At 38.4% G+C, this 18,598-nt stretch overlaps 1 protein-coding gene across 4 annotated transcripts in view; it reads right to left on the bottom strand.

Moving 5' to 3' along the window:
• The window catches only part of FBXL20 (F-box and leucine rich repeat protein 20), a 99,123-nt gene that overhangs the window by 34,412 nt on the left and 46,113 nt on the right, over window positions 1-18,598 (bottom strand). For all 4 annotated transcript variants that reach the window (XM_077779338.1, XM_077779334.1, XM_077779335.1 and 1 more), the window contains 2 exons: window positions 10,376-10,437; window positions 259-313 (listed from right to left, as the gene is read on the bottom strand). In XM_077779338.1, coding sequence (XP_077635464.1) covers window positions 259-313; window positions 10,376-10,437 — 117 coding nt within the window. The remainder of the gene's footprint in view (window positions 1-258; window positions 314-10,375; window positions 10,438-18,598) is intronic.

The raw sequence follows: 18,598 nt of genomic DNA, 5'->3' as shown, positions 1-18,598 counted from the left end.
CTCTCCTTCTCTCCCTTTGCCCTCCCGCCCGTCTCTCCCAGAATTAAAGAAAAAAAAAAAAAGTCCCAAAAATTTGATAGAGACATATAGTAGAATCTTACTGTAGAATTACATGGGTTTGGAAATGCCATGGATGAAATAACACTCTCTGAAACATAACATACAACTAACATTTGAAGTAAATTATCTGCCTACTAAAGAGGCTGATATCATCAGTATCCAGAAGGCACCCCCTATAGTCATATCAACCACTCTTACCCTGGAGACCTGAGCACAGCGACACAAGGTAACAACATCCAGAAAAGAAAATATCCTAAAAAGAGAGGGAGACAAGCTTTATTATATGATAAAGTAGTTTCTCTTGACTTTTACCTATAAATAAGTTGGCTATGTTAACACATGCACAAAAAGAGAGAAGTTCTTTTGAACAAACACAAAAGCTGGAGCAACTTACAACTTAATATTGCCCATATGAAACACTGGGCAATCTTTTACTTGAGAATGTATGTAAAAGTACCATACAAGTTCAGTTACTTACATCAAGGGATGATAAAATATTTCTGATACAATTTGTTAAAAGTAAAAAAATAATTTTTACACTTCTAGTTATCAAAAAGAGGGCTAGGGGAGAGATAACTTTATAAAGAATTTTACGGTTATGAAGGAAAAAAGATTAAATAATAGAGTAACACCTGAAAATTATTAACTATAAAATGTCAAATCAGTATTTAATTCTAATTTAGGAAATTATAAATCTCATTTAACACATTAATGTCAGGAAACACTGCCTAGAATTTACGTAGTCTTACAGTGATTAAATATTTATTTTGAAGCATTGTTACTGGAAATAACTGAATTGCTTAAAGTGTGATGACTCCCTACACAACACTATAAGCCACTTGTAAAAACAGGGTCAGGGCATCCTGGCAATAAGTGCAGGGGTCATGTCTGTTTAAAGCCCTCCTTACTCATGAGCACCCGTAAAGGTCATTTTGCTAAGTAATAAGCTAAACTCTTCTGCAAGTGGCAACAAGTGTAATATAGCATAGGCTTTAAAGGTTTAAGTAAATTAAAGTTAATTTTGCTTTAAGAATTTTATAAATTCTAAGGGCACCTGGGTGGCTCAGTCAGTTAGCAAAATTTCATGCATATCTTAATCTGATATATATGTAAATCAGTATGTCAGCTGTAACTCTGGAATCTATTTCATTTTTATTTATTAAATTTGTCTCCAGAGTACTTGAGATGGCCCGGATCAGAAGCAAATAATAATAAATACAAATAAACTACGAGGAACATGAAAAATATTTTTTAAAGTAGAAAGCCAAAACCAGAAAGGAAACAGATGTACCCTTGTAAAAGCCTCACAGTTGCTAGAAAGGAGTCTCACATTTAGCTTTAAATTTCTTGGTAGCATAAACAAAATATTCTCAACAGAAAAGAAGAAACATATACATTATACCACAAAATCAGAGCTCTTTCTAGCACTACTAAGAGAAATTTCTCAAAGGAGAGTCTACTTAGATTTGGTAGATAAAGTCCCATAGTAAATTCATTCACAGATTTCATATGGTCACATCCTGTAGCACCTTTCTAATAGTTAAAAAAACAAAATAACATACGAAAATGCAGGCTTCTGACAGTCCAGTTGATCCAAGGTTGCTTTTGGCAAGTAACAAACTCTAACTGGCATGGGCTTAAACAGTAAGGGAGGTTATTTCAGACAAAAGGAAATACAAAGACCAGGCTGCCTGCATCTCAAGGTTAATTGATTTAGGGGATCTACAATGTCATCAGCAATTTTCTGTTGATTCTGCTAGGAAAAGCATCAGCTTGGTCCGAAGAGCTCTTTTCTTTATAGTCACAGGATGGATGCCAGCAAATACTGGATCAACATGTGTCTTTGTTCATTCTGAGGGGAGAGATAGGTAGGCATTTATACTGCAATAAAGCCTCTTCTCAGATCTCATTAGCCTAAATTGGCTTAGGCCTTAACCAATCACTGTGACAAGTTTAGACTAATTAACTGGCCTGAAGTGGATGCTGGAAATTACAGTGCCCACCACAGACAGAATATAGCATACTTAAAGGAATCATGAATGTCTTCAGACACTCTTCTATAAATATCACTTCTCTTAGCTGAAGTTTTTATAAGATTAGGGTACTGCAAGGATTATATTTCTTATGAAGTCCTACAGTTGAAATATCCTTAGTTGTGGATTAATGATTGATCCCTATACTTCAAACCAGTGAACAACTACATCTGTCATCCTCTGATGGAAAATAACAGGCCTAACCATGACTTCACCCCAATAAAGCACCACCCTCCTTCTGCATTGTGTTTTATTTCCTCAAGACAAAATTATAAGTTATTTCCAGCATGTCAATAAATGGTTAATGAATTGCTCAAAATTCTATACCACAGAGCATAGCTAAGATGACTTTCGTTTGGAAAATGTTCATAGAAGGTGATACAGCCAGTTGCTTAACACAGTAAAAAAAAATCGGCCTCATTAACAGGTCTATAGAACTTTTGATTTAGAGAGATAGAACTTCCCTGGCCAACTTGGTCTAGTTAATAATTAAGCAGTTGTTACTTGTATACCTGAGGAACTCAATGATTTAGTGTGCTACATGGGATTTCCAGATATGAAGAGATTAGGTTTGCATAATTTCTGATCAGTATAATCTTGGTTAGGTAACTGTAAGTAGCTGGATAAAAGACCAGTTGTCTGATGTGTCCTCTCCAGATCTGTAACAGTAAGATCATTTCAAAAACACACGGGACACTTCTTTTTCTATGCTTTACGGCCAGGGGTATGCATCTGGTTTAATTAAGAGCAGTTTTGCACTGAGATTCAAGTTAAAAAGGAGCCAAAAAGCACAGCCCTAATTTCAGATGCTGAACATGACCTGATCCTGTGGAGGCTGTCTGCCAACTCTGACCCACTTACTAATATGGAACGTATGGTATGGTCTTTATGTGTACATTAATAACGAAATATGTATAGAGAGCTCTTATTATTTAATCTGTAACAGAATCTTGTCTAAAGAGTCAAATCTTTTGTCCATGATAGCTACAGGTAACATACATTGCTTTTAGCAGAATTCTCCACAAGATCGTGGATAATAACCAGAACATCATAATTATACCTCAAGTCCTCTCACTTAAAACAGGGGCCTAGTAAACCTACACCTGTAGTTTGATAATAAAAGAAACTAGCATACAGCTCTAATGAACAGTTCCTGCAAACTGATGGTCTCTTGTAAGGAGGAATAAGAAGTCTGTAATTTTGAAAATGTGGTGTAGTTTCTGCCAGACAGTAGACAAATATCAGAACCCTAAATTCAAAGCAGGCCTTAACACATCATGTGGCCAAAGATCTTCATCTAGTCTCTTAAAAACATTTTTTTCAAGTTTATTTATTTATTGTGTGTGTGTGAGAGAGAGAGAGAGAGAGAGAGGGAGAGAGAGACGCAGCCAGGGATGGGCGGGGGGTTGGGGGGACAGAGAACATAAAGTGGCCTCTGTAAACACAGCAGAGAGCCTGATGTGGGGTTTCAACCTTGAACTCATGAACCGTGAGATCATGACCTGGGCTGAAGGCAGATGCTTAACCCACTGAGCCACCCAGGAGCCCCTAAAATTTTTTTTTAACAAGGGGTGCCTGGGTGGCTCAGATGGTTGACTGACCGACTCTTGATATCACCTCAGGTCATGATCTCCTGGTCCGTGAATATAGAGTGCCACGTCGGGCTCTGAGCTGACAGCACGGAGCCTGCTTATGATTCTCTCTTCCTCTCTCTCAAAATAAATAATACATTTAAAACATTGAAATACAACACTTAGAAAAATACAAAGTGGTAAACAAATGGCTTCCTTATCCCTTCTCTTAGTATCTCCCCCCAAAAAACCCTATTCTTCCCTCCAAAGTAGCAGATATATCCACTTATATCTAGAAATATAATAGGTACAGTACTTAGCATGTCTTCATGTATGCGTATTTTTTACTTTTCAACTTGTTTTTGTTTCTGTCATTTAATAATTTGACATCTTGGGGCACCTAGGTGGCTCAGTTGTTTGAGCATCTGACTCTTGATTTTGGCTCAGGTCATGGTTTGGTTCATGGGTTCAAACCCCAGGTTGGGGTCTGATAGTGTGGAGCTTCCTTTGGATTCTCTAACTGCCCCTTACCCACTTGCACTCACGCGCGTGCTCTCTCTCAAGACAAATAAACTTAAAATATGATCAATGACATCTTTTTAGGTCAGTTCATGTAGTTCTACCTCATTCTTTTATTATTTTTAAATTTTAATGTTTGTTTACTTTTGAGAGAGAGACAGAGTGTAAATGGGGGACAGGCAGAGAGAGAGAGGGAGACACAGGATCTGAAGCAGGCTATAGTCTCCAGGCTCTGAGCTGTCAGCACAGAGCCTGACTTGGGGCTTGAACTCATAAGTGGTAAGATCATGACCTAACCCCAAGTCGGAAGCTTAACCGACTGAGCCACCCAGGAGCCCCGTTAACCTCATTCTTTTAAAAGGCAGCTAAGTACAATAAATAGCCCAATGACTGACTGAATGTACCATAATTTATTTAAGCATTTTTATTTATATATATTAAAACTGCATCTAACTTTTCATAATTTCAAATAACGTGGTCATGAACATTCTGTAATCCATTTTTACTCATATGTTTGCTTCTACAGGTTATAATATGTGTACTTCTTATTTTTTAGTTTTTTTAAATGTTTATTTAGTTTTGAGAGAGAGAGAGAAACAGAGTGTGAGCAGGGGAGGGGCAGAAAGAGAGGGAGACATAGAATCCGAAGCAGGCTGTAGGCTCTGAGCTGTCAGAACAGAGCCTGATGCAGGGCTCGAACTCACAAACTGTGAGATCATGACCTGAGGTGAAGTAGGCCGCTTAACTGACTGAGCCACCCAGGTGCCCCATGTGTACCTCTTATTTTAAAGTACACTATCAAATTACTCTCCAAAAAAGTTGTACCTACAAATATGCCCATTATATGACTGGAATTATCCAGTTATACCCTCTCCAGGACCACTCTGTGCTTTTTAAATAAGAATTATATTAAGAGGTGCTCTTCAAGAAGGTTTGGGATCTTTGTTATAAGACCCTGAAGCCAAAGGAAGTTAGAAATAAATCCTTTTTACAGAACCATACTATAGGTAACCGTATCCCCAAATCTGCTTTCAGTATTGATTTTAACAATCGGCCCCATGTTCCCTTCCAGGGATTTAGTATTAAGGATTTGGGCTTTATTTTTTTCCTTTCTTTTTTTGCACCATAATGAGTTTTATTTATAATTAGATCCTATCTTCTTCCACATGATGTCTCAATGTCATTTTGCCTCCCAGTATTCTTTATCAAGAATGAGGAAGGTGAGGTCTACTTTGTTTAAACCTGAGCAGCCTTGGGGCGCCTGGGTGGCTCAGTCAGTTGAGCATCAGACTTTGGCTCAGGTCATGATGTTACAGTTTGTGAGTTTGAGCCCCGTATCAGGCTCTGTGCTGACAGCTCAGAGCCTGGAGCCTGCTTCAGATTCTGTGTCTCCCTCTCTCTGCTCCTCCTCCACTCATGCTCTGTCTCTCAAAAACAGGGTAGCCTAAAGCCAGGGCAGTTTCTCTCTCTTTTTTTAAATATTTATTTATTTTTGAGAGACAGAGCATGAGCGGGAGGAGGGGCAGAGAGGGAGACACNACAACAGCAGACCCTTCATTCCATCTCAGTTTTCCTATCTTTGATCTTAACCATTCTGGCTATCAGGGCAGCTGGCTGGCCCACTCTGTATAGCATGCAACTCTTGATCTCAGGGTTGTGAGTTCCAGCCCCACACTAGGGGTGGAGCCTACTTAAAAAAAAAAAAAAAGAGAGCAAGAAAGTGATTTGTATACATTATGAAATGCTCACCACAGTAAGTGTTGTTATCATGTGTTACTTAATCATTCTGGCTATGGACTTGGGTATTTTAGAAGGAATTATTTAAAGGGTTATAGTGTGGAGAAAAGGACCACTGTCAACATGATCTTAGGTACTTAGCCTGAAGATGACGAAAAGCAGGAAGGCGCTAAATATATGTAGTTTATTATTCTGGCTTATTATAGACATAACAATTTAATTTCCCCTTGATTTATGCTACAGATAAATATTTATAACTCTACTGATTTTTTTCAAGTTATTTATTTTGAGAGGGGGGAGAGAGTGAGGGCAAGAGAGGGGCAGAGAGAAGGAAAGAGAATCCCAAGCAGGCTCTGCATTGTCAATGTGGAGTCAGACACAGAGCTCGAACCCTGAACCCATCATCAACCATGAGCTCATGACCTGAGCTGAAATCAAGAGCTAGATGCCCAAGTGACTGAGCCACCCAGGTTCCCTGGCATTTTCTGAATTTAAGTTAATGTTATGATATTTGGAAGAATAAATGTTCATTGTGAGCTCACCCAGCAATAAAAAAAACACTGCTCTCGTTAAAACCCTGGCAGCCTATCCCATCAATCCTTATGTTGGGTTTCTAAAGATAATTATCATCACTGTCAAGTATGTAGGATAAATAGAAGTCAAGGTTTACAAAATAATAGCAGATATTTGGACAGACTGCATATGGAGTGGAAGAAGGGATTTAAGCACTGATACATATCATATTCATCTTACTAAGGAGCCAAATCAGGACTTTAAGGACCAAGCTCTTATATTTGTCTTCTCTCTTTCTTTCTTTTAAATGTATTGTCATTTATGTCAAAATCCAGGTGAAAAGCTAACTCGTTTGGGATCTTGATATTCAGAACCCCAGTCAGTACATTTTAACAATGGAATTAGGATTGTTGAGACACATGCTTCAGAGTCTTCTAAGTCTGAATTTGGCCTCCAGCCATGTCTGTCTACAGTGCTTTCTTTTGTGGAGAAAAGGTTACTAAAGTCTAACTAGGATCATTAGCTGTAAAGCTTCTCACCTGTGTCCCCCTAGGTGTAATAATATATTTATACAAACTGCTCAGAGATTAGTGATGTGTTTGTAGAAACAGGATCCTTAGATTATGAAACTCCACATAAAGGTACTATATAGTAGATGACAGGACAAAGCAGGGGCATTTTAGCAATTCAAGAATGTTTGTTGCATTAAACTTATTGTTTTAGGAACTGAGCCACAGAAGTTGGGGGTATCTATATTTATTTGGGAGTGGTTAGTAATCTGTATTGAAGAAGACGGGAAATTTATTCTATAAAGAACAGCCATCATGGCAGTTCCCTCAATGCAACAAGAAAGGTATCCACCCTTTCTCTCTATGGACAGATGTACGAAATGTGGTATATACAAACAGTGGAATATTATGCAACAGGGGAAAGGAGAATGAGGAGTTATTGTTTAAGGAGTATAGAGTTTCTGGGGGCACCTGGGTGGCTCAGTTGGTTAAGTGTCCGACTTCGGGTCAGGTCATGATCACACAGTTTATGAGTTCAAGCCCCATGTTGAGCTCTGTGCTGACAGCTCAGAGCCTGGAGGCTGCTTCATATTCTGTCTCTGTCTCTCTTAGCCCCTCCCCTGCTCCACACTGTCTCTGTTTCTCTCTCAAATATAAATAAAACGTTAAAAATTTTTTTAACAAAATAATGATTAAAATGGTAAATTTTATGTATATTTTACCCAAGTAAAACAGAGTTTTAAACAAAATATAAAATGCGAATTACTTTTTGTCTGATGTAATTAACTCAGTTTATTCCAAGTTATGTGACAGATAGCCTCTAATCACTAAACAACAAAATTTTGTTTTCTTAACAAATTAGTGCTTCTTGACCTCCATTTTGTAACATGCTAGTATCTCCATTTATCTCAAGGAATTTATATATTTTTTAAAGTAGGCTTTATGCCCAACATGGGGCTTGAACTCACAATTCCCAGATCATGAGTCCCATGCTCGACTGACTGAGCCTGCCAGGTGCCCTCCCCTGCTTGCATGCTCTCTCACTCTCAACGTAAATAAATAAACTTAAAAAAAATTTTTTTTACGTGCACAATTCAGTGGTTTTTAGTATGTCCACAGTGTTGTGCAGCATGATCACTAATTTCAGAACACTTCATCATTCCCAAAAGAAATCCTATGCCCATTAGCAGTCACTCCCCATCAGCCCTCACCACAGCCCCTGGCAACTTCTATCTCCATGGTCCTATCTTGGATATTTCATATAAGTGGAATTATATAGTATGAGGCCTTTATGTCTGTCTTCCATGGAGAAAAAACTCCAATTAAAAAAATGTAAACCAAAAGAGGTTGCAGCCAATTACCAAAGAATTAATTTCCCTGAATCTTAGTGAGTTTGTAACTACTATAGTACAAAATAATGCCATTATTTAAAAAATTGAAGTATGTCTTAGTGTACTCGGTTCATAATAACAATAAAGAATATAATCCATTAGGGGCACCTGGGTGGATCAGTTGGTTAAGTGGCCAACTTCAGCTCAAGTCAGGATCTCACAGTTTGTGAGTTCAAGCCCTTGTCAGGCTCTATGCTGACAGCGTAGAGCCTGGAGCCTGCTTCTGATTCTGTGTCTCCTTCTTTGTCTGCCCCTCTCCTGCTCACTCTCTGTCTCTCAAAACTGAAGAAGAAGAAGAAGAAGAAAGAAGAAAGAAGAAAGAAGAAAGAAGAAAGAAGAAGAAGAAGAAGAAGAAGAAGAAGAAGAAGAAGAAGAAAACAATTAAAAATAAAATTAAAAAATTTCTCTTTAAGATGGTGCCATTAAATTTTTGCTAAAATCTGAGGGATACTCAAGATATCCAGGATGCATCTCCAATAGTTCTGGGTAGCCTAGGGTACACTGCTATTATTTCAGCTATACAGCATGTATGAATGCATTGCCTCCATGGAAAAATCTATTCCAAGTTCAATTCAGTTATTTTTTCTTAGTATCTCTATTGTATAAAGTATTACACAAAGATTTAGAAGAAGACAGTCCCTGCTTGCAAGGTACTTGCAATGTAGTGAAGGAGTCAGATGTGCAAATCCTTTGAAATGCCAGGAATACTCTTCTTTACCAGCAACAGGGCAAGATTTTCTACCATGAGCATGGGCTGGGCTGGTTATGGGCTACACTGTGGTAGCAGCTAAGAGCAAGAAGCAAATGTCCTGGTATAACTTGTTATCTTCTAACATTTGCAAAAGAGAATGTACCTTTCTTTCCAAATCATGATATTCTTTATAAGTGAACAAAGAATGGGATGACTAAGTACTGAAATAATGGGCACTGAAAACAACTCTCCTAGTTTTTTTCCCTAGGTCAGATGCATGTAAACTGGGAGCTTTGTGTTTTATGTTGTGGGTGATCTCAAATATAATTTCTTTTTTTTAATTTTTTAAAAAATGTTTTATTTATTTCTGAGAGAGAGAGAGAGAGAGAGAGACAACGAGAGCAGGGGAGGGACAGACGGAGAGGGAGACACATAATCTGAAGCAGGCTCCAGGCTCTGAGCTAGCTGTCAGCACAGAACCCGATCTGGGGCTCGAACCCCCAAACCGTGAGGTCATGACCTGAGCCGAAGTTGGACGCTTAACCGACTGAGCCACTCAGGTGCCCCCCAAATATAATTCTAAAGAATTAAAAATAAGGAGGGTAAAATTATAACTGTAATAGAGGAAAGAGTTTCAAATCACTTTTAACTTTTTATCTTTAAAAATCAAGGGCTATAACTCTTCTTTACAGTACCTCAATATATGTAATATTTTGTTGCAAATACAAGTTACTCCATGGTCATATTTGATATTAGGAATGGGAAGTGGGGACAAGAGATGGATTAGAATCACTTCAAACAAATCAGCACTGGGGTACCTGGGTGGCTCAGTTGGTTAAGCATCTGACTTTGGCTCAGGTCACGATCTCACAGTTGGTGGGTTCCAGCTCCGCATCAGACTCTGCGCTGACAACTCAGAGCCTGCAGCCTGCTTCAGAGTCTGTGTCTCCCTCACTCTCTGCCCCTCCCCCACTCATGCCCTATCTCTCTCTCTGTGTATCTCTCTCAAAAATAAACATTTTAAAAAGATCAAAACTACAATAAAATAAAATGTATCATCTCTTTCACATTCTATCTAAGAAGAGGGCAAAAGAAAACAAGTAAATAAAATCAGATAGAAGTTCAAATCAGAGAGGAAAGAATTGTAATTAAACATTTAAATTTTTGATTCATATCTAGAAAATACAGAGTTAATACTGTTTAACAAATCAATAAATTTACAAATTCAGATAATCTAGATCCTATACATACATGAAAATTCTCAACAAGTCTAAAAATTTTTTAACAGACAAATATGATACACACACACACACACACACACACACAACCAAACTAAAATCAGCAGACTTACCGTAATAGGAGTTCTTTGGGAAGTTTTTTATTGATTACAGCCTCATCACTATTTGAGAACATCTGCAAAAACAAAATCATTTAGTGTTACTTAACATTTTATTACGTTCAACTCAAAGTTTAGAGGCAATCCTCTAAAGAGAGAAGTGAATAAGTATAGTGGGTATTATAAGCAAAGTCATATTTTCAGAGCCTCTTTAGCCTGGAAAACATCTGAGACATTTAACTTTTCCCCTGGCTTTAGAAAAAATTAACTAATAGCAATCAGAGGGATGACATTACATGGTAGTATTGTTTTAAGTGTTTTTCATGTATTAATGTACTGAATCTTCACATTATCCATAATCTTCATTTTCTATGTAAGGAAACTGAATTGCAAAAGGTTTGCTTGCTTAAAATCACATCACTGCACAGTGACCATTTAAAAGTGTCATTAAGAAGGGCGCCTGGGTAGCTCAGTTGGTTGGGCATCTGACTTCAGCTCAGGTCATTATCTCTCAGTCTGTGAGTTCGAACCCCATGTCAGGCTCTGTGCTGACAGCTCAGAGCCTGGAGCCTGCTTCGGATTCTGTTTCCCTCTCTCTCTGCCCCTCCCCCGTTCAGACTCTGTCTCTCTCAAAAATAAATAAGACAAGGTGATTCTCTAAATCTAAGTCACATTTACTTGTTTAAGCAAATGGCCAGAAACTGGGATAGGGAATATTCTCTTCTGAGTTTTATGGAACATGCAGAGAACCAGTAAGGCTTCACAACCATATGCAATATTGATGCACAAACTGATCATTTAACAAATTAATCAAATAACCCAAATGGATACTTTTTTTTATGTTTTATTTACTTTTGAGAGAGAGAAAGAGAGAGCAGAGGAGAGGCAGAGAGAGGGAGACAGAAGAGCCAGAGCACTGAGCCTGATGTAGAGCTCAAACTCACGAACCATGAGATCATGACCTGAACCGAAGTCAGATGCTCAACCAACTGAGCCATCCAGGCGCCTTCCACAACGGGCACTTTTAAACAGAGCTACCACTTCTTCTACAAAGGAGATCAAGACTGTAAGCTTATCCAGTAAGCCACATAAAAAAACAAATACCGATACTCAATAAAAAGCAGAGTAAAAACAGCAAACACACATCACTGAAGCTGAAAGAAATATGTACAGTCCCTGCTGTTAAGTATTACATAGATGCCTCTTGTCTTGAGGCAATGAACATTTACTGAACACTCTGTCAAATCAGGCACTTTTCAGGGCAATGAGATACAAAGAAAAGGAGATGTTATCTCTATTACTCAGGAGCTCTTGCTCTACAGTGAACACAGAAGTAAGTAAATACTTTATTATTAGAGATAAATGACAAGAGGTATGCAAGAGCAAGGGAAGAAATAACTAATTCTGCCCATAGCTGACATCTAAACTGACTCTTAAAGGAAGGCCAGAAATTAATTAACTAGGAAAAAAGGGGGAGATAAGATGTATGAAAGCATGAAGTCATACATGAAGGCCTTAGCATTTCATGATTCAAAGTAGAAAAAGTAATGGAAGGGAAATAAAGAGTAGGGTAAAGTAGTGGACAGAAGCTCAGACATTCAGAGAAATTACAGTAAGTATTTTCTGGTAACTCTAACAACCTATCTTCCAGTTAAATGGAAAGCTCTGTGAGGGCAAGGACCATGGCTTTCATGTTTGCTCATGCTATTTCCCGGACTGAGCACAGAGCCTGATACATGGTAGGAACTTAATAAATCTAATGAATGAACTGTTACGTGGATAGTGGAGTTTGGTGATGAAGGAAACTTGTACATCAAGTTAGAAATCTGAAACAATCTGGCAGAGAAGAAAAACTTTAGGAAATTAAACTTTGGATTGGTGGCAAGGACCTAAACTAACAGTATACTGAAATTATAGTTCAAGTAAAAGATGATGAAGGTCTCTGTGAGATTACAAGGCTGGTGGAAATTTAAAAAAAAGAAACTGGAAAAAAGGAGTTTTGAAGAAGCAAAAGGACTTGGTGGTGGAAAGTTGGACTATCTATCAAGTTTCAGTGTAACAGACAATGTTATAATAAAAGTAATGCTATTAACTGACAATAACATGTTTTAGGAAATTATCTGACATCAAACAATAATCTACTTCCCCATAATTTCTACCCATTAATGGCAGCTATTAAAAATTCATACCCTCCTCCTAGAATGCAATGTTTGAAAATGAAGCCATCATATTTCCTCCTAAACAACTTTAAGTTCTTCTCATATGGCTTCTAAAATGCTATGTCATTATGATCAGTCCTCTCTGGGTACTCTTAGAGAAAAGAATGCATGAAGGAGTTATAATGCATTTATTTTTTTATTTTTTTAAATTTTTTTTAATGTTTTATTTATTTCTAGGAGAGAGAGAGACAGCACGAGCAGGGGAGGGTCAGAGAGAGAGGGAGACACAGAATCTGAGGCAGGCTCCAAGCTCTGAGCTGGCAGTCAGCACAGAGCCCGACACAGGGGTCAAACCCACGAACCATGAGATCATGACCTAAGCGAAAGTCGGACGCTTAACCGACTAAGCCACCCAGGCGCCCCTATAATGCATTTAAAAAGTGGAATGAATAATCAAGGGTTGATGACATAAATAAAAATGTCTTGCAAAGAAAACTAAAATATAAGAAACGGAGACCTGGAAGCCTTTTCAGAGTTAGCACACAAAATAGATCTTAAACTTGAGATCTCTGGAAAAAAAAGTTTTTAAGTACAAAATAGACTCACTAAACACCCAATCTACTAGACTTTGCCCAACTCAAATCCACAAGAAGATAATTATTTATATATTAAAAGTGCTAAACTTCTTTTTAATTTCTGAGAGAGAGAGAGAGAGAGAGAGAGAGTGAGTGAGTAGGGGAGGGTCAGAGAGAAAGGGAGATACAGAATCTGAAGCAGGCTCCAGGATCCGAGCTGTCAGCACAGAGCCGGACATATGGGGCTCGAACCCACGAACCGTGAGATCATGACCTGAGCTGAAGTCGAATGCTTAACCGACTGAGCCACCCGGGAGCCCCCAAAATGCTAACCTCTTTATACTGTATACTCAAAGTGTTTATTAAATGATACATATCTCACCTAGTAAGGCACTTTGCTCTCTTGAATATACACAATAATTAAATTTATTTTTAAAAACCCCATAAACCTGCCATATGTTGTTCACAGGATTTCTAGAACTCTAGATATAAAAAGGAACAAAAATCACACCCAGAAACTAATTTCTTTCCTGAAGTAACTGAATGGTGTGGTCTCTGTGGGAGCATGAAAGTAAGCAAGGGGAGAAAAGAACAGACAGGGTCCTGGGAGGATTTGGGAAACCAGGTTATAGGAAATCTGTCCAGATTTCCATATCTCTCCTTTTCCTTCTGTACATATATATTCTACCCCAAGCTTACAAGAAAGGATAAGATCAGTGGTTCAAATCTGTGATCATCTGACCAGTAGCATCAGCATCAACTAGGACTTTGTTAGAAAGGCAAATTCTTACACTGTACCCCAGACCTAAAATATCAGAAATGGGATGAGGAGGAGGTGGAGAGAAACAAGGGCGAGCTGTATTTTTTATTATAATTTTTTTAAGTTTGTTTATTTTTAGACAGACAGACAGACAGAGAGAGAGAGAAAGAGGGAGGATCCCAAGCAGGCTCCAGGCTCTGAGCTGTCAACACAAACTCACAAACCATGAGATCATGACCTGAGCATAAACCAAGAGTTCTAGAGGTTTAACTGACTGAGCCAGTCAGGCACCCCAGGGCAATTCATATTTTAAAAGCCCTTCAGGTGACACCAATGCTCTCTAAAGTATGAGAACCAATGGACCAGATGAAGCAGCTTACTGATCTCAGGATTTAAAAACTCATAATTCTATAAGATCTATATAACATAATCAGAATATTTTAATATTTGCAGTGACACAGCAGGAGCTTAGAAAACAATCCAAGAGGTAGACACGATAATTTTAGATGTTTTCTAGGAAACCCAAATGTCTTTTCCTCCAGTTCATGGCATTGCTGGTAAAATGTTTCACAGAAGTGACAGAATCTATGTTTTAGATATTTTACTATTAGCTGAATCTAACTTTTAGGTTTCTCATGTAAAATATAAAGGTTTTCAAAACAAATTAGATCCAGGGTATAAGGAATTACAACAAATTTATGTAGATATAATTGTTGTAGGGGAAGTGACTGTACAAGTATTTGACACTCCTGGGTAACCTGGTTTTAACATGGGAATAGATCATTATGCATTTTTAACATGGGAATAGATCATTATGGATTTTTCTAAGCTATCCACAATTATAAGGATGTGGTCATGGGGAAAATATGAAAACAACTAGATTGTTCTCCATTAATTGTCTTAAGGCAGGACATCATCCCCTGAACAGACACTGCAAAAGCATTTATCTAGATATAGGACATTCTTAAATATTCAGGTTTAAAAAAATCTAAGTGGCGTGGTTTGTCATACACTGTCATTTATTGTTGCTTTGTATAAAACTATAATTATTTTTCTATAAATTATATAGCTGAGAAATACAATGGCAGATAGGTTTAGCAAAGGAAATAGTAAAGAAACTACTTGCTTAACAGTGACCCCTGCTGATTATATCAGGGTATGGTTACTAACTCCAAAAAAGAAAATCTTTTTAGATTTCTAAAGATCTGACTCAGCTTTATAGAAGAAATACAAAATTTAATGACTATTTTGGTAAAGAATATTAGTTATCCATTCTTCTCTTATAGAGTAACGGAATTCCCAATTTTTAGCTAGTATATGGCTATATGGAAAGAAGATTTTAGCTAGATAAAGCCAGGCTACTAAATTCTGGCCAATAGGTAGAAGAAAAAAGTGAGGTGTGCAATTTCAAAAGTGTCCTTAAAAGAGAGAAGGTATGCCCCTTCTCACTCTTTCCTTAATTCTCCTGCTTGGAATCTGGTTATGATGACTGAACTCCATCTTGTATCACGAAGTTGAAGGCCACAGTTTAAAGGACAAGCAGAAAACAAGAAAAAGCCTGTAAATGACTGCAGAGACACCATGCCTCTGGACTTCATATGACAGAAAAATAAACTTCTATCATATTTAGGCCACTTTTAATTTGGGTCTCTGATACATACAGCTAAACTTACTTATTTTAGATTTTAATTTTTTAAATTACATTTATTTTTGAGAGACAGAGAGACAGAGTATGAGCGGGGGAGGGGCAGAGAGAGGAGGAGACCTAGAATCCAAAGCAGGCTCCAGGCTCTGAGCTATCAGTACAGAATCAGATGCAGGGCTTGAATTCACCAAGAGATCATGACCTGAGCCTAAGCTGGACGTTTAACTGACTGAGCCACCCAGGCACCCCTACTTATTTTAGATTTTTTTTTTTTTTTTAATTTTTAATGTTTTATTTATTTCTAGGAGAGAGAGAGACAGCGTGAGCAGGGGAGGGTCAGAGAGAGAGGGAGTCATGGACTCTGAAACAGGCTCCAGGCTCTGAGCTGGCAGTCAGCACAGAGCCCGACGCGGGGCTCGAACCCACAAACTGCGAGATCATGACCTAAGCGAAAGTCGGACGCTTAACCGACTAAGCCACCCAGGCGCCCCTATTTTAGATTTTTAAAAGACGTCTTTTGGGGTGCCTGGGTGGTTCAGTTAGAGTGTCCAGCTCTCGATCTCAGCCCAGGTTTTGATCTCAGGGTTATGAGTTCAAGCCCCATGATGGGCTCTGTGCTGCACATGAAGCCTACTAAATACAAACAAATGGCATCTCTTTGTTCTGCAAAATGAAGAGTCCTGGAGACTGAGGACACAAACACTGTGAGGGTACTGTACACTTAAAAATGATTAAGATGGCAAATTTTAAGCTATATGTATTTTTCCAATTAAAAAAATTAAGGTTTTTTTTAAATCTAAAATTTTAACATTTCTGAATTTAGTTAGGACAGTTAAAAATGATTTCAATTTTTTAAATTAATGTTTACTTATTTTTGAGAGACAGAGCATGAGCAGGGGAAGGGCAGAGAGAGAAAGAGACACAGAATCTGAAGCAGACTCCTGGCTCTGAACTGTCAGCACAAAGCCCAATGGGGGCTCGAACCCACGAGCCATGAGATCATGACCTGAGCTGAAGTTGTACGCTCAACTGACTGAGACACCCAAGCACCACTAATTTTTAATTTACTATTAAATCTAAAGCATCTTTTGTGCTTTATAAAATAATGATACATTTTATAATTCAAAGCAAGTTTTAACTATATATAGTAATGTATAAGCAATGGAGGAAAATAGAAATAAAAGAGAACTTAAGGACCATGTGCTTCTCCTCAAGCAGACTCTGTGCTACTGTCTATACTATTTTCTCTAAAGCACCTGTGCAACCAAATTTGCCCATTCTATCAGCAGAAATGGACTGACGTCCACTGGACATGCATAAGCCATGAAGCCTTTCCCAATCTCCTTAACAGAATGTAACTGTTTCTTTCCCTATGAAACCACAAAGCACTCCAAAGTTCAGAATACCAGTTCTGAGCTAGTGTAGAACTCCTTATATCAGACTATAAGATCTAAGAGGAAAGAGGCCTTTCCTCTATACAGGGGCCACTGTATAAGTCAGCAACCAACACACAGTGCCTAGAAATAGGTGAGCCAGTGGATGCTATTTATACTGTAGAGATCCAGTAATACTCCCGACTATAAATTCCCGGCAGGTTTCCATGACTCTATCACTTTGTATCTCTACAGTAGAGTGCCTTGCCCCAAATTTTTAAAATAAAAATAATAAATTGAATGTGACCCTAAATTTGGTGATTAAGACACATATAACATCAGCACAGTAACAGACTGATAATTATTAAAAAAAAAAAAAAGACTTAAGAACTGAAATATCTGGGGGAAAAATATCTGAAGAAACAAAATGTTTGGAGACTCCACTTATGGCCCATTTATTTCAAGGAATATGAGCTACATTAAATTTCTTGTTAAGGGGCACCTGGGTGGCTCAGTCAGTTGGGTGTCCGACTTCGGCTCAGGTCATGATCTCATGGTTCAGGGGTTTGAGCCCCGTGTCGGGCTCTGTGCTGACAGCTAGCTCAGAGCCTGGAGTCTGTTTCGGATTCTGTGTCTCCCTCTCTCTCGGACTCTCCCTTGCTCACACTGTCTCTCTCTCTCTCTCTCAGAAATAAATTTTTAAAAAATTTCTTGTTAAAAAAAAGTTGTTAATTACTAAGTTTTTATCATCATGCAATTTATATGCATATAGTATTTAACAGCTTTAAATAATTCATATCATAAAATTCACTGGTTTTAAGTGTACATTCAATAATTTTTAGTAAATCTGTAAAGCTGTGTAATCATCACCACATTTTCCATGGATTACCATCATCCCCCAAAATATCCCTCATGCTTGTCTGCAATCCACCCAACTGCTGATATCCAACCTCAAGCAACCACTAATTGGCTGTCTCTATAGATTTTCCTTTTCTGGGCATTCAAAAACAATGGAAACATAAAACATGTCATCTTTTGCATCTGGCTTCTTTTATTCTGCATATTTCTGAAGCTAATCCATGTTGCAGCATGCACCAATAGTTCATTCCTTCTATCCTGTTGAATACTACTTCAGTTTGTGAATTCCATATTTTGTTTATCCATTCTCAATTCACAAACACTGAGATTGTTAAAATTTTTTTTTTTTTTTTTTTATTTCTAGGAGAGAGAGAGACAGCATGAGCAGGGAAGGGTCAGAGAGAGAGGGAGTCACAGACTGAAACAGCCTCCAGGCTCTGAGCTGGCAGTCAGCACAGAGCCCGACGCGGGGCTCGAACCCACAAACCGCGAGATCATGACCTAAGCGAAAGTCGGACGCTTAACCGACTAAGCCACCCAGGCGCCCCTGTTACAATTTTTTTTTAAAAAAGTTTATTTTGAGAGAGAGTGCAAGTGGGGAAGGGACAGAGGAGTGGGGGGGAGGGAGGGAGGGGGAGGGAGACGGAGAGGGAGAGAGAGAGAGAGAGAGAAAGAGGGAGAGAGGGAGAGAATGAATCCTAAGCAGGCTCTGCACTAGCAGTACAGAGCTCCATGTGGAGTTCGAACTCACAAACCAGGAGATCATGACCCAAGCTGAAGTGGGACACTTAACCAACTGANCCAACTAACTGTGAGATCATGACCTGAGCCGAAGTCAGACACTTAACCGACTGAGCCACCCAGGCGG

This window comes from Crocuta crocuta, unplaced genomic scaffold (assembly GCF_008692635.1).
Source record: "Crocuta crocuta isolate KB4526 unplaced genomic scaffold, BGI_CrCroc_1.0 scaffold68, whole genome shotgun sequence".
In the NCBI taxonomy this organism is placed as follows: Eukaryota; Metazoa; Chordata; class Mammalia; order Carnivora; family Hyaenidae; genus Crocuta; species Crocuta crocuta.
Note: the sequence above shows the minus strand (reverse complement) of the source record. Positions and strands in the feature narration are given on the sequence as shown.